The sequence below is a fragment of the Sabethes cyaneus genome, chromosome 2 (assembly GCF_943734655.1).
Source record: "Sabethes cyaneus chromosome 2, idSabCyanKW18_F2, whole genome shotgun sequence".
NCBI lineage: Eukaryota > Metazoa > Arthropoda > Insecta > Diptera > Culicidae > Sabethes > Sabethes cyaneus.
This window is the reverse complement of record NC_071354.1, coordinates 191,440,468-191,457,251: the sequence shown is the minus strand read 5'-3', so window position 1 is coordinate 191,457,251 and position 16,784 is coordinate 191,440,468. Positions and strand designations below refer to the sequence as shown.

At 41.3% G+C, this 16,784-nt stretch overlaps 2 protein-coding genes across 2 annotated transcripts; one reads left to right on the top strand and one right to left on the bottom strand.

The window, feature by feature from the left end:
* Positions 1-4,747: 4,747 nt before the first annotated feature.
* LOC128736977 (farnesol dehydrogenase-like) lies at positions 4,748-5,548 on the top strand. The gene is made up of 2 exons (XM_053831500.1): positions 4,748-5,308; positions 5,378-5,548. The coding sequence occupies exons 1-2, from the start codon at positions 4,748-4,750 to the stop codon at positions 5,546-5,548; spliced, it is 732 nt and encodes a 243-aa protein (XP_053687475.1).
* A 7,659-nt stretch (positions 5,549-13,207) lies between these two features.
* LOC128736476 (E3 ubiquitin-protein ligase MARCHF3) lies at positions 13,208-16,465 on the bottom strand. The gene is made up of 6 exons (XM_053830960.1): positions 16,338-16,465; positions 15,556-15,690; positions 14,598-14,661; positions 14,124-14,273; positions 13,437-13,498; positions 13,208-13,295 (listed from the first exon to the last, which is right to left on the bottom strand). Exons 1-6 carry the CDS (start codon positions 16,463-16,465, stop codon positions 13,208-13,210), a joined length of 627 nt encoding a protein of 208 aa, XP_053686935.1.
* Positions 16,466-16,784: the final 319 nt, after the last annotated feature.

The following is a 16,784-nucleotide window of genomic DNA, read 5'->3' as shown; positions in this document are numbered from 1 at the left end:
GGCTCTGTCCTCGTGAACCGCGCACATTCAACGGCCTCGAAGTCGTCGGCCTCGGTCGGGTTTTCTGCGGAATGTTGTTTTCACTGGTCTAATCCGGCATCCTTGCTACATGGCCAACCCATTGTAGCCTGCCGTATTTTAGTCGCGTCACAATACCGCGTATATGCATACTTGGTACATTTCGTGATTCCTACTTCTAATATGCAGCCAAGAATTGATCGCCAGATCTTACGCTCAAAAACGCCAAGAGCTCGTAGTTTGCTCTCCTTTAACGTCCACTCTTCGTGACCGTAGAGTGTTATCGGGTGACTTAGCATCTTATATAGCGCAAGTTTCGTATAGAGTCGCAGGCTAAGGGTCTTCAGCTGGCTACGTAATCCGTCGAAGGCCCTGTTGGCAGCCACTATCTGCGTTTTTACTTTACGGCTAACGTTGTTGTCACATGTTACAAAAGTATCAAAAGTATCTCCCTCTATCACCACTGTGGTTTCTAGTGGTTTCAACACCCAAAGAGCTACCACGCACTCGACCATCCACCATACACTTAGCTTTGGCAGAGTTTATTATAAGCCCTAACCTGACAACTTTTTTTTTTTTTTTTTTTTTTTTAATTAGCCTGCTTAAGATGCATGTACGCCTCTTCCACAGGTCTATTGTTAACACCGATGATATCGATGTCATTCTGGAACCCCAGTAGCATGAAAGATTTCGTTTCGATGGTACCGCTTCTCTGCACGTCTGCTCTTCGTACTGCACGTATCAACCTAATCAATTACACGTAAAAAAGCAAAGTCGTGGGCTTAAACCGTCATTAGACATTACCCTTCTTTATCGATAGACTTCGCAGCCGGCTGTTTAGAGTACAGGAAAACTACGGGTTAGTGTAACCACAGACAAACAGACGAGACACTCGCGATAATTCCATCGTCCAATCAAAAACCACTCATTTTTCAAAGAAGCATATTTCGCAACATGGCCACACCGCGGCGCGCAAGTGTTGCTTTGAGTTTTCAGTATAAAACCATTCAAATGTACAAAACCCTGCAAATGCAAGCTACTCCGCAACATGCATAACAGAGGGTGCTAGTGTGCAAGCAAAATGTGTAGGACGATGGTTTTTAAAGGATTTGCTTCTATGTGTCGTGTCAGCTCGTCAGTGGTGTAACGATCCTACTGACTCTATCAAGTAAGCACCGCCTAGCCGAGATTCGAACATGCGACGACTGGCTTGTTAGACCAGCATCGTACCTCGAAGCTAAGTGGGCAGTGCCCACTTACACGTATCAGCCTAATCAGTGTTGTTGTAAGACCATGTTCAAGCATAATCTGCCACAACCCGTTTCGTTTAACTGAATCGTACGCCGCCTTGAAGTCTCTAAACAAATGGTGAGTCTGTAAGTTGAGTTCCCGGAGTTTACCGAGAATTTATCGTTAGGTAAACAATTGGTCTGTCGTGCGAGCATCCGTCTCGAAATCCGCACTGGTATTCCCCAAAAAAGGTTTTCTGCTTTTAAGATGCTTTCTAAACTTAGTCCATAGTAGGTGGATCCACAGTTGCATCATCAATTCACAATCATTATCCGCGTGAAACTTACTTCCAGTATTTCGTCACAACGATTCCTGCAACTATTATTTTTAATCTTTCTATGACGGAAGGAATTTTTCCGAGTGTTTGGAAGACTGCTGCTATTACACCTGTCCATAAAGCAGGTAGTACCCATGACGTTACGAACTACCGCGGTATCTCGATTCTTAATTGCTTACCAAAGGTTTTTGAAAGCCTTATTCACGATTCGCTTTACCCGAAGGTTCATCATATTATCTCGGAATGGCAGCATGGGTTCGTGAAAAAACGTTCGACGATCACAAACTTGATGGCGTATGTTTCAGCACTGACGAGAGCGCTTGAAAAGCGACAGCAAATCGATGCGATTTATGTTGATGTTGCTAAAGCTTTTGATAGGGTGCCACAGCTGTTAATAGTAACGAAGCTAGACAGAATGGGATTTCCTGTATGGTTGACACGCTGGATATCGTCATATCTTACCGGTCGGAATGCGTTTGTGCGTGTAAATGGAGCCAGTTCCCCTCCATTGCAATGCAATCAAGTTTGCCCCAAGAAAGCCATATGGGCCTATTGCTATTTATCCTTTTTGTGAACGATTTGTGCTCTACAATTGTATCCCCTAAGTGTATGTTTACCGACGACCTGTAGTTCTACTGTGTAATAGCTTCGAGAGTTGATTACTGTGCCTTAAAATCTGACATTGATTCGTTACTAAATTGGTGCACTCTGAATGGAATGGAGGTGAATGTGCATTGTCATCTCATTTTGCAGAAATAGACAGATCACTTCGTTCCGTAAGATGGAAACAGCCAGTATCACCCGGGTCGATACCGTGAAAGATTTGGGCATTTGACGTCGCAGTTACTACTGCTAAAGCTTATGCTGTACTAGGCTTTATCAAATGGAATACACAGTAGTTCCAGGATGTTTACTGCCTAAAGTCCCTCTACTATTCGATTGTACGCAGTATTCTTGAGTATGGGGTGCTTGTATGGGCGCCCTACAATGCAGTTAAAATTAGCCAGATCGAACGAATCCAGCCTAATTTCATCCGGTACGCTCTTCGAATGCTGCCTTGGAATGAATCAGTCCGTTTGCATCCCTACGAGCACCGTTGCGCCCTAATACGTCTGCCCACTTTGGCCAATAGGAGGAGTATGTTGCAATGACTATTTATCTTCGACCTCCTGCAAAACAATGTCGATAGTCCGGAGATGTTAGGACAGCTTCGACTCAACGTTCAGCCAGGGCGTACCCGACGAGCGGTCTTCTATAGGCTTTCAATGCACCGTACTTTATTTGCCAGGAATAATCCTATTGATGTGTGTTGTCATGAGTTTAATGTTGTATTTGACTGTTTTGACTATAATGTGACAAGAACTACTTTTAAACTTAGAATTAGTATATATTAGAACTGGCTGTACGATATCTTCGGAGACCAGTATCAATAAATAAATAAATTTTCCAATACTTCCGGTGTCCCGCAAGGTAGCAATATGGGACCATTGCAGTTTCTACTGTTCTTCAACGACGTTATTTAAATGTTAAACATTGGTTGCAGATTCGTGACGCTGATGATCTCAAGCTGTTTCTGGCTGTTAAAAAACTGGGCGACTGTCGCCGCTTGCAAGCTTTACTCGACACATTTGTTGACTCCTGTTAACGAAATTGGCTAACGTTAAGTGTGGCAAACTGTAAAGTTATGAGTTTTAGCGCATTAAGAGTCCGATTCTTTTTAACTAAATAGCTCATCAAGCACCTCTTACCGTACAATGAAAACTTTGGCCGGAACAAGTATAAATAATGCACATGGATACCAGAAAGAAATATTAAATTAATTATTGGATATTAGATGCACTGAGGAAACATTTGCATTAAGCAATCTAACACCCTGTATTTGGAATCGTTTGTCCCGTCGACAACTACTTGAGTAAGATTCAACGACCCATTCGAGCTAAAAACTTTAACCAAGTCCGAATGTTGTCGTCACTTTCTTCGGAAGATAACTCGTCTCAACGTCTCATGAGATAGTAATAACGCATCATCGGCGTACTATTGTCAGTATTATGCACTTCGATCAGCAGCTTGCTGTTTAATCATGCCAATATTGCTTAATCATTTTCGATTATGACTAAGCTGTTAACCACAATATACATAAGAGGTACAAATTCCAGTTCGCAAAAAAAGACCTTGCATTGCTTGCATAGAGACTTGGACTTTTATTTAATCTGTCTGGTATTATGAAAACAGAAAATAAACTGGAAACTTCCAGTTTCTGTATTGCGAAAAAAAATCTTCTAGGATTTATTTGAAGAATAAATATTTTTAATAATTTACTTTGAAATAGAGCTTGTTTTCAGCGTCATCATGTAATCCTTGTTCTTGTTATGTAATCTAACGTTTGTGTTTGAAGGAAATGCCATAGAATGCGTGTAAGTGCCTATTGATCAGCTCAACCTATATAGAATTTCTAACTAGTAACCTGTGTTCGAATAACAAGAAAAAATTAAATTGACGCTCTAAAATTTTAGAAAATTCACAAGTTAGTTCGACTGTTAAGATTAGCTTAAGATGTTCACAAATGTTCACTTGCACACCAGATTTGTCCGTGACACATTCGAAGCTTCACTGTAATACAAAGTTCGCTAATCCACAGATAAGCACTGAAGCGCGAAATACGCGTGTCTGCGGATTGGTTTTTATGGGTAATAGATCAAGCTTTATTCAATATTCACCAATTCACGGTTGTTTATAGGGGAGTTAGGTTTAAATTGTATTTGTTTTGTTTGATTCAAAGAAGTTAATTTGGAACAAGTTAACGTATATTAAAATGGGTCCTGATGACAAGTAAAGCTCAGCAGTTGAATGTTAATTTACAATGTCTTGTAAATCTGATAAATTTTTAAAGTGTTTCATGATCGAACCGATTATACAACACACGATTACGAACACAAACTCCTAACAGAAATAAATTACCAGCAAATTCAAGAGCACCTCCATTTCGCTACAAAATTAAGCAAAAAATAGCTTCACAAATAAACACCTTGTCCACGCGACCGACCGGGATGATAACAGAGAATTTTAATATTTAAGTCTGGCACAATTGGCAAGCATTTCAGAATTAACTCTGCTGCTCTAACTACTAACTCGTGCAGGATCTGCGCAAAACCTAAAATTAGCATGAATCGCTGGGCAGGAAAGTTGGCTGTAGTAACGGGTGCGAGCTCGGGAATCGGTGCTGCCACGGCCAAGGCACTGGTCAACGCTGGAATGGTTGTCGTCGGTTTAGCCCGGCGAGTAGAACGTGTGGAAGCGCTGAAGAAAGACTTGCCGAGTTCGGTTCAGGAATCGCTGCATGCAGCTAAATGTGATGTTTCGAAGGAAGAAGATATAGTGGAAATGTTCGGATGGGTCGAGCAAACATTCGGAGGAGTCGATGTTTTGATTAATAATGCAGGAATTATGCCGGATGGAAGCCTGCTCGAAGCGGATAGTGAAACAATTCGAGAAGTACTGGAAACTAATGTGGTTGGGTTAGTGTTATGCAGTCGTGAGGCATTCCAGTCAATGAAGAAACGCTCAGTGGATGGTCACATCGTTCACATCAACAGTGTGGCGGGTCATCAGGTGCCCAACTTTCCTCGCCTGAACGTTTATCCGGCCTCCAAGCATGCCGTTACGGCTATTACGGAGACTATGCGGCAGGAGCTGAGAACTGAGGGAACAAAAATTAAAGTAACGGTAGGAAATGTTACGGATTATATCAAACCATTGAATTTAATTCGGTTTAATTTGTGTTATATTTTGCAGAGTATTAGCCCAGGCGGAGTTAAAACTGGACTTTTGCCAGAAGCAGCCCTCACGAAAATGCCTCTACTCGATCCTGAAGATATTGCTCAAGCCATTTTGTATGCTATTGGAACCCCACCAAATGTACAGGTTCACGATTTAACTATCAAACCAATAGGGGAAATATTTTGATAATTTTTTATTAAAATAGGTACTATTTTGACTACATACATTTTATTTGAATTACGTTGCAGTGAATATATTGCTTGGACTGTATTTTAAAAGATTGAGATTTTTTCTGAAAAAACAAAAGGATATTATACCCATACACTGACATATGTACAATTGCAAGATAAGACTCTAGATATTTGTTGTCTAAACAGAACGCATTCTATGAACAATATAAAACATGCATCAAATATTCTTAAAAATTAAAATAAATGCGTATGGAAATTAGGGGACATGTCTTTTTTGTGTTGTCATGAATGTAACATTAATGAATTTATATGGTCGGTGTTAAATCAGACCGGATCAAGTCGTAAAATTTAAAAAAATGAGTTAATGACAGCAAAAGATTAAGAATTTTCTAAGCTACACTTTACTCTAATCAGACTACATAAATGTTGCAAGCAGCCAGGGTTATGAGATGATTTCGAACGATTAACAGCTATATATCATACAGAGTAGCAAACTTTGAACGCGTTTTTCTCGAAATCAGAGTTCTGTCACTTGGTTCGGTCTGACTTAGTACCGACCATATGTTACTTTCGTTTTTGCCGTCTAGTAAAATTGTTGTATAACTGTCGACAGCGCTTATCAATCAAGCGGTTGAATCGGTTGAACTAGGATGACTATCTTGGCGGAATCATTTTGGTTGTCTCCTAATAATAGGGAGATATTCCAGAAAAGACCCGAATTAATCCACCTAGCGGCGTGACCTAGCCTTTCTACTGCCACAATAATCATTATTTAGTTTCTCAGGAGCATCTATAATTAACCTGACTCTATTTTTAAATATCCGTTCTGTATTCCTCAAAATCCTTATTTGCCAGTAAAATTCACAACGTCCAATACGTAGAATAATTATATTTTCTTTCCTTGGGTGCGTAAATAGTTGCAAGCGTCATTTATGTTACTTGATGAACACCTTATTTAGTTTTATAATTTTTACGTGATTTATAAAAAAAATATAATGTTTGCAGACTTGAATGAACATATATAGAAAATTAGAAATTAACCCTCTAACGGGTCTACAGACGGCCTTAACTTTCGGGCTTCAGAGCCACATACGAAACATGTTTCGAATTGACAATATGAAATATGTGTTCTTAGCAGATTTTTTGGTATTTTGATATTAATACCATGCGTTCAAAAGTTAGCATCTTTGAAAAACAAAAGTTCAGAAAAATTATCATTATACTTCGCTTTTGAAGAAAAAGGATATCTACAACAAAATGATTCATCTCAAAATTTTACTATTAGTTTGCTTGGCTTCAATTTTGCAATATAGGTATCTGAATTAGAAAAAATAACTGAATAGAGCATTAGATATAAAAGAGAAAGTGAAATTTTTATTAGCTGGCGCTCTTTAAAATATTTATTTTTGCATGAAAATCAAAACTTAAGCTTCTTTTGAATGTACTTTCATGAAAAGATAGTCATTAGCTTGGTCGCATCGTTTTTACAGTGTATCCCATAAGAGGGACAGGGAAACAAGATGAGATAAAAAAAATAGTGCAAAAGCTGCGCCATAAACATGCTTGAGAATGGGAAATATGATCGATATGATTTCAAGTGCTTGTCATTTTTTTTATTTATTTATTAAAACATGATACATGACATAAGACATCTATCCTTGAAAATGTCACTAACGAAAACAAATCTTATAAAATTATTACCGTGCAACGTTTACTTCCTATTTTTCATATAACATGCCTAAACTCTAGTATCTATTGATAGAAAAGAGCTTCTATTGATGCGGAAAATTTGTTTAAAGTTTGTATAATTTTGTTTGGAAAAATCAACTCACTAGTATTTTTAATCCTATACACCACTAGACCTACATGCTTAAATTAACTGCTTTTCTTCGCTTTTTGCTTTTCTTGTACAATTGTGAGTAAAATCAAGTGAAGAAAATGACAATTGAAATCTGAAAGCAAAGAAAAGAAAAAACTTTTCAATTGAATCCCGCTACTTAATATTTATTTGCAACAGATACGTAGTTCGCCTACGATGTGCAGGCTTCATCACTGTCTTATTTCAAAGCGTATACGTATCTGTCGCGAATAAATAATAAATAGTGGAATTTAGTCGGTAAAAGTTTTTTCTTTTCTTTAATTTCAGAGTTCGTATTCCACTAAGAGACTTCAAAAACTTCAGACAATTGACCTGTTTCTCACTTTTCTTGAATTTCAATGCAAATTTAAAAATTGCAAATAGTAATCACTTGCACACATACATACACACATACATACATACGTACATACATACATACATACATACATACATACATACATACATACACACATACATACATCACACACATTGAATACAACCAACATTTGATTGATATGATTTGATTTCACACGTTTTAACGGTTCAATATACGGTGCTTAAGTGTTAAAGTTTGAATAACTTTTGAATGAACCGTCCGATTTTAAATAACTCGGTTTCGTTTGATAGATCTCAGCAGTAATTTTCAAATAATAATAAAATGTGTGATGTTTTTCATTGAATTAATGCTTATATGTTTCAAAAATATGTTTTAAATACTATTTTTTCACATTTCTTTATGTAACTTTCAAACTACAAGTCCAATCATCATGAAATTTGGAAGTTAAGGGTTTGTAAGGCTCCACTTTCATATGCAATCAATTTTGTTCAAATCGGTTAAGGAACCTATGAGATAATGGAGTCCCATATTTTTCGTATTTTTATACATAACTTTTGAACTAAAAGTCCGATCAGTATGAAATTCAATAGCGACCAATGGGACATCTAGACCTTTCATTTGACACTAAGAACATTAAAATCGGTCCAGCCATCTCCGAGAAAAGTGAGTGAGATTAAAAGCGTCACATACACACACACACATACACACACACACACACACACATACATACACACACACAGAAAATGCTCAGTTTTCGAAACTGAATCGAATGATATATAACATTCGGCCCGCAGGACCTTCTTTCCATTTCCGGTTTTCCAAGTGATTTCTATACCTTTATACTATATATTTATATAGTAGAAAGGCAAAAACGTTATCAAAATTTGTCCAGTTACCGTTCAATACCTCCCTAGGAGTTTGTAGGTTCGAAAGTTCTTTTACAATTTGCCGTTATCAATACTTGCTTGCTTTGCTCCACTAGAATGTCCCAAAGGAAAGTGATTAGAAGTGAAAGCTTCAGACTCCCTCAGGAGCCTTAAAGCCTCAGAAGTCTTGAAGCCTCAGAAGACTCGAGTTATCAAAGCTTTCCGCCTTTACAATCGACGCAACAGCTTTTCATCGCTCAATTTTACCTCGTTTTGAGCGTCCTTCATTGCCGATTTGACAAACCGTACCAATCTTTTCCAAGCACCTCTCATGTGTGGAGCCCCAGGCGGAATAAAATTCCGCTTTGTTGTAGTGTTAGTAATCGTTTCGAAGAAATCTTTGCTAAGCTGCTCTCGTAAAATGCATTTCGCCCCTTGAGAGTTAGTGCCACTCCATATGAAACCACATTTGAAGCAGCCTGTATCACCCCGATTATGTAAAGGCTGAATGTTTTAAGCTCAAACACAGTACACCATCGTTTGTAACCTGCCCTCAGAAATTTCTGATCTGCTGGTAGCTTTCAACAAGCTCTTGCAGAAGAGTGGGATTTCACAAATAAACTTTTTCTTTCGCCGCTTCAATATGATCGCACAACTCTTGCGCAGTCGTTGCGACCTCGATAAAGGATCTGTCACCTCGAAGAGCTGGCATCGTTCTAACTTTTCGCAGCAGGGTGTTGATTGGTGTTGATTAGCCGTATCTCATGCGTGTGCTCAAATGAATAGAGTTATCAAATATTTAGACTAAAAATGAACTTGCCTAATCTGAACGTGAGGCTGGTAAACGGCTGAATAATGCGTACCGTCGGTGCCTTGTACACGTGTAGGCATAAAATAGACCCTACAGTGGTTCATAGCCTCTTATTCAGCAACTCCTATTCCTACCTCCTCGTGGTACCAGCCGGGATACGAGCAACTTTGGTGGAGATCGGGTAACCAACCCCGGTGGAAGCCAAGGTCGTATGCTGACAGGAAAGGAGGGCTCTTTCGAGCTTCGTTGGCCTTCCGGCGAAACAGGGGGTTGGTATAAATACTAAAGCACGGAACGAAGAACAAGGAAATTCTTACTGGAACAATCGGAATAGACCCACACGACGAAAAAGGACCATGGATTGGAAACTCGGGACGTGGAACTGCCGATCTCTCAACTTCCAAGGGAGCACTCGAGTGCTCTCCAACGTACTGAAGAGCCGCAGGTTCGACGTCGTAGCGCTGCAGGAGGTGTGCTGGAAAAGCTCAACGGTACGTACGTTCAGAGTTGGACATACCATCTACCAGAGCTGCGGCAACACACACGAGCTGGGTACAGCTTTCATAGTGATGTGCGAAATGCGGAAACGGGTGATTGGGTGGTGGCCAATCAATCCTCGAATGTGCAGGTTGAGAATCAAGGGCCATTCTTCAATATAAGCATCATCAACATCCACAGCCCTCACCTCAGAAGTAACGACGACGACAAGGATGAATTCTACGCGCAGTTGGAGAGTGAATACGACCGCTGCCCAAAACATGATATCAAGATCGTCATCGGGGATTTCAATGCTCAGGTCGGCCAGGAGGAGGAATAGAAACCGGTGATTGGAAGGTTCAGCGCACACCAGCGGACCAATGAAATGGGTCTAAGACTTATCGACTTTGCCGCCTCCAAGAATATGGCCGTACGTAGTACCTTCTTCCAGCATAGAATCCACTATAAGTACATCTTGAGGTCACCAAATCAGACAGAATCACAGATCGACCACGTTTTGATCGACAGTCGGCACTTCTCAGGCATTATCGACGTCAGATCCTATCGAAGCGCTAACGTTGACTCGGACCACTACCTAGTGATGGTTAAGATGTGCCCAAGACTCTCCGTTGTGAACAACATTCGGTACCGACGCCAGCCTCGGTTAGATCTCGCGTGGCTGAAGCAGCCAGACGTTGCCGCAAACTACGCGCATTCACTCGAAGCTGCGCTGCCAGAAGAGGGTGAGCTGGACGAAGCCCCTCTCGAGGACTGATGGAACACTATCAAAACGGCCCTCAGCAGTATAGCGGAGAGCTCAATCGGGCATGTGGCCCGGAATCAACGGAAAGATTGGTTTGACGATGAATGTAGGAGGGTGATGGATGAGAACGCTGCGCGGGCGGCCAAGATGCGCAGTGCCACACGTCAGTACGTGGAAAGACACAAACAGAAGAAGATGCAGCGAAACCAAATCTTTCGGGAGAAAAAGCGTTACCTGGAAGAGTAGGAATATACAGAGTTGGAACGGCTGCACCGTTCTCAGGAAACGCGAAAGTTCTACTAGAAACTGAACGGATCCCGCAAAGGCTTTGTCCCGCGAGCCGAAATATGTCGGGATAAGACTGGCAGTATTCTGACGGACGATCGTGAGGTGACCGATAGGTGGAAGCAGCACTTCGACGAACACCTGAATGGCGCCCAGGCGGAGAACCATGGCGGCGGGGAAAGCGATTTCGACGATGTAACAAACGGGGAAGAGTTGCCAGGCCCAACGATAGGCGAAGTTGAGGAGGCCATCATGCAGCTAAAGAACAACAAGTCAGCTGGAAAAGATGGCATCGGAGCGGAGCTTATTAAAATGGGGCCAGAAAAGTTGGTCGTTTGTCTACACTGACTAATTGTTAGAATTTGGGATACGGAACAGCTACCGGAGGAGTGGAAAGATGGGGTTATCTGCACGATCTATAAAAAGGGCGACAAGTTGGACTGTGAGAACTATCGAGCGATCACCGTTCTCAATGCCGCCTATAAAGTGCTGTCCCAAATCATTTTCCGCCGTCTATCACCAATTGCGAATAGATTTGTGGGAATTTATCAAGTCGGCTTCGTCGAAGGTCGGTCTACAACAGATCAAATATTTACACTGCGGCAAATCCTCCAAAAAGGCAGTGAATACAGAGTTCCCACGCATCATTTATTCGTTGACTTCAAAGTCGCATATGATACCATCGATCGGAAAGAGCTATGGAAAATCATGTACGAGAACAGCTTCCCCAGGAAGCTCATCAGTGCTACAGTACACAGTGCTGTGTTCGGATTTTGGGTGGATTGTCAAGTTCATTCGAATCACACAGAGGGCTTCGTCAAGGTGATGGTCTTTCATGCCTGTTGTTCAACATAGCACTACAAGGTGTTATGAACCGAGCGGATATCAACACGCGGGGCACGATATTCAACAAATCTAGTCAATTCGTCTGCTTTGCCGATGACATGGATATTATCGACAGAACAACTGTGGCGGTGGCTGAACAGTACACCAGACTAAAGCGCGAAGCAGAAAAGATTGGGTTAAAGGTAAATACGTCTAAAACAAAGTACATGCTGGCCAGCGGAACCGAGGCCGAACGACACCGCTTGGGCAGTAGTATATTGATAGACGGCGATGAGTATGAGGTAGTCAATGAATTTGTCTACCTTGGCTCACTGGTAACGGCGGACAATGATACCAGCCGTGAGATTCGGAGACGTATTATCAGCGGAAGTCATGCTTACTATGGGCTCTACAAGGAATTGCAGTCGAGCAGACTAAGTCCCCGTACAAAGTACACCATGTACAAGACGCTTATTATTCTTTACGGGCATGAAACATGGACAATGCTCGAGGAGGACCTGCGAGTGCTCGGAGTTTTCGAACGACGAGTGCTAAGAACGATCTTCGGCGGCGTACAGTAGAACGGAGTATGGAGGCGGAGGATGAACCATGAACTCGCACAGCTCTGTGGCTAACCCAGTATCCAGAAGGTGGCTAAAGCTGGACGGATACGATGGGCAGGGCATGTTGCAAGAATGCCGGACAACTACCCTGCAAAGATGGTGTTCGCCTCAAATTCGGTAGGAACAAGACGACCAGGAGCGCAGCGAGCAAGATGGTTAGACCAGGTGGAGCGAGATCTGGCGGAGCGTACTCGGTGTTCGAGGAATTGGCGAGCGGTAACCCTCAACCGAGTTACATGGCGAAACTTTGTTCAACAGGCTTTGTCTTAGGATGGCAAGCCACCTAAGTAAGTAATCTGAACCTGCTGTCCTTCATATTAGCGGGGGTTCATGGTAGTCGCACGTTTTCATGGTATATTCAAAATAGAAAATGAATATCGCTCATTTAACAGGATCCCAGGAGTACTCCGTACGTGTTCGCTTGTTATGGCTTCTTTATTAGCAGACAGTTCAGATCGAAATTGATCTAGGATGACTATCTCGGCGGTATCGGTTTGAACAATAGTTGTCGTATAATTGACGTAGATGGGGATATTTTTCAAATAACAGTAGTGTAAATAGATATAAACACATTTCCGGGTATGCGAAAATAGAGTTTTCAGATTTTTGAAAATTAGAAATGTTCATACCAATTGTAAGAGTCCAATTAATCTTCAATGATTGCTTATCTGTTTCTCTATTCAGTCACACATGAACATCTACATTGACAAATGACTCAATCGCCTTATTATTTGTTCCTCATTGTATTCACATCGGTAATAAACCGACAATTTTGCTGACCAATTTACTACAGAATTTGCAGTCCAAATTTAAACCACGATATCGGAGCTCTGGAAGCTGCGTCCTTCCACCATAGATTCTTCCGACAGCTGTATCCTGCGGGACGATCTCCACCATCTGACAATGAAAGAGCAAATATTGTACGGTATTTTGGCAATCCTTTGCAAATTGCGAACCACTCGAAACTGTGTGTGTGTCCGAGTGGGTAGCAGCCGAAGGCTGAAACTATCCGAAGATAGCCGGAACCCAAATGCTCACCTGTACCACGGGATGATGTGATCCTTAGCCATGACGACGATGTTGGTTAGATACACAATTAGCTAAAACAGAAGAAGTATGAAATTAGTCTGCACACACAGGCATCGGTAGTTGAGGTTACGATGATTATGCACGATGAAACTTAAACGTTGGCTGTTCGGAAGGATAAAACTCGATATTGAGGTAGATTTTCTTAACTAGAAAGAAAGCTATCACTATTCAATACATACTGATTACGGTATTTTCTATTATTAGTTTTCGCCTGAAAAGATGTGTCATTTAGGTAACCTATTTAAATGGAATTCTTTAGCTTTGAACACCGTTAGAAATCTTCCTCAAAGACAGGATAAGCCATTGCCGAAAGAACGTTTCTCTTTTCATGCATAAACACTAGAGTTTATCCCGATCGTAGGAATTTAATAGAAGTTTTAAAACTATTCGTTTCAGTTCCCGTTTGCAAATTAATACACCAGTTCAGTTAAAGTTCAGTTGAGACATTAATTTAATTATCTTCAAATTATGCTCCGCTGTTATTAAACAGCGAAACTTGTTTCGTAGCAAAAACGTACTTATAGTAAAATGGGTTTATTTTTTAGCTAAAGTGTTTGCTTTTTTCATTAAGAATTTTTTTTGTTAAACTCGTACGGTCGGGATACCGAGCTCGGTCTCTGAAATTTAAATACGAACCACCAGCAGCAAAAAGCAAACAATGGCGGTCGAGGCGAGGGTCTCCTGAAGCGTGTTGCCACGTTCGCTTTGGAAGCGTAGCACCAGAATACAGATCATTGTCAGGGTGAAGCAGATGAATGACAGGACGACATAAATCAGTGCATCCGACTGTGAAAGAGAAAGAGAAGAGACCCCTAACGGTCATAACCGCAGAGCTGTGCCCGGCGCGTATAGGCCGAGCCTCCTATACGCTACGGTCAGATCCTACAAAGGATATTTCGCTCAACAGTTAAATGTGCAACACCATGGGATTCGCTCGAAATAAACGCGGCCTGTTCGGAACGAAACCAAGATTAAAGGTTAATTTAGTTGCACCTTGATGAGCGAACTATCATCCGAGGTTGGGTTGAAGAGGTATGTGGTATGCGTGTGTGCGCGGATGTATGCCCATGAGATAGGGCTACTGAACACAATCGTACATATAGATCTTACCAGCAGCAAACCACGATTGTTCGGATGACGATACCAAATGCACAAAGATTCGCAGCAGTTGTACCTGGAAAGAGGGAAACTCGTTGGATGAAAATCAGCCCGTTTGTGGGTGTAGTTTAGTGTATTGTGATGTGGAACGGGGAAAAGGAAATGTGGCGTTTTACATTAGATGACTGGCTATCGGTGCAAACGTTGCAGTGTAACCAGATTAGTGCGGGAATTAAATTGATTTTGTAAGCAAGTGAATAAATAATGTTTTAATAAATTGCTAATTTACCTTTGTGAGAACAGTTATTGACTTATTGACTGATTGAATTATGATAAAATAGTCAGCTAGTATCTCGATTGACGCACATTGTAGCTCACAGAACTGACCGGTGGAGGCGCATAATCATTATTCATTATTTTAGAATTTTTCCTCGTGGTTCAATTGTTAAAAATCAAACTTTGAATCAGGTATTATTGCAATCAAATTTGCAACAGAGAATGTTACTTAATCGAGCAATTAATAAAGCTAATAAAGCTTCAATACAATACTTTGAGGGCACTTAGAAGTAACTCACATTTACATGCCGAATAAACACTGTTTTTCTGTAGAAAAAAGGATCTTACAAAAATTCAAGAAATGGTTATTCAAAATAATTACATTTACCGGACAAGATTTTCAAAACACATCCCAAAGCACGGTTAGCAATGCTTCTCACGAACAAACACTTTCCTTAGCAGGAAGGTCACAAGAAAACACTCTTACCCGCCGCGCCGTCTGTCTGCCAGCACGGACCAGTGGGCGGACAGAAAGCGTCCGACGACGGACGGTTCGGGTCGGTCGAGATGATGCATCTAGCGAACAGCGGCAGCAGCGGGTAGCAACAGCAGCGGAAAGATCTTTAATTGCCTTCAAGCGAAACCGGATGGTCTCGGCAGAATAATGAGAACCAAATGCCTATTAGGTACCTACCTTAGCGTCGAGTACGTTTGGAACCTATGCAAACACAGCTCGCAGTACGTAAGTCCGGACCGGCTGAGCCAATGCTCCAGGCACTCACGGTGCACGTAGCGGAGTGTTCCTTTGCACAGGCAGGGCGAGATTAGACTGTAATTAAAAAATAGCAGAAAATCGTTTGGAGTTGCCGGCTGACTGTAGTAGGTAGTAAACAAAGTTTTAGCACGTGTACAAGGGCAGGAAATTTACTACGCCGTAACCGGTCGGAAGAGAGTCGGAAGTCCGTTTCGATGCGGTTGCTAGAGCAAAAGCAGGATCCCTCTTCCGCCACGGGAAAACATGAATTGGCTGCTATAGCATACAGGTACAACAAAAGAGAAAATGTGGCTTATCTTTAATTCTGTTGCTTGTGATGGAAGTAGATACACGTATGAATGTGCTGCTTGATGCTTACGAAGCTAACTGCGCTCGGACGGAATAAAACCACTGACGAACGAACGACCGGTGGCAAGCATGGTTACGAGGGTGTAAATTAAATATTTGAATTAGAACGTGATTGTATTTCCCGCTCGCGCAGCAGCAGCAGCAGCCATGCGAACCCCAATCTCAAACCAATTAGAGTCGGTGCTAAGTTTTCCAGCACCTGTGAAGAGGATCTTTGCTTTCGCTTGTAATGGAGAACCGTACTCATGTTGCAAAGTAGCGTTTTTGTACGAGAGAACGATTTTTTAACTGCCGGTAAAAGGAGTTGAAACTGCTTGAATCATTTCCCATGGCAGAAAACCGTGGCTACCTACTGTGATTTTTCCATTGCACTTTGACAGATCCTGCAAGTAATGGATTCGGTGCTGGGTTGTTTGTCGAGGGTATCGCTGCACGATTCTTCGTCGGTATCATGCGAACTTGATGCAGCTTCCGGCGTCATTTTACCGGCGGAAACAGGAAATTTTCAGCAGTTCGAAGATAAACGGGTTAGAGAATTATGTTATACAAATAAAAAACCAAAACATTGAAATCAAACGCAACGATTACTTTGATCGGATTTGCCTATAAGTTTAATTGGATCAATTATGTTGTATTATGGCTTTAATGGATATTAACTACGATAAGCTGACCCAATCCGATTGCTTCGTTTCAGAACTGTTGGCATCACCAAAATCGCTTATATGTAATTATCACCTAGATAAGTCCGTATGTATCCCAGAATTAATCTAATTGATAGGATTTTAAAAGTGAAAGAACGT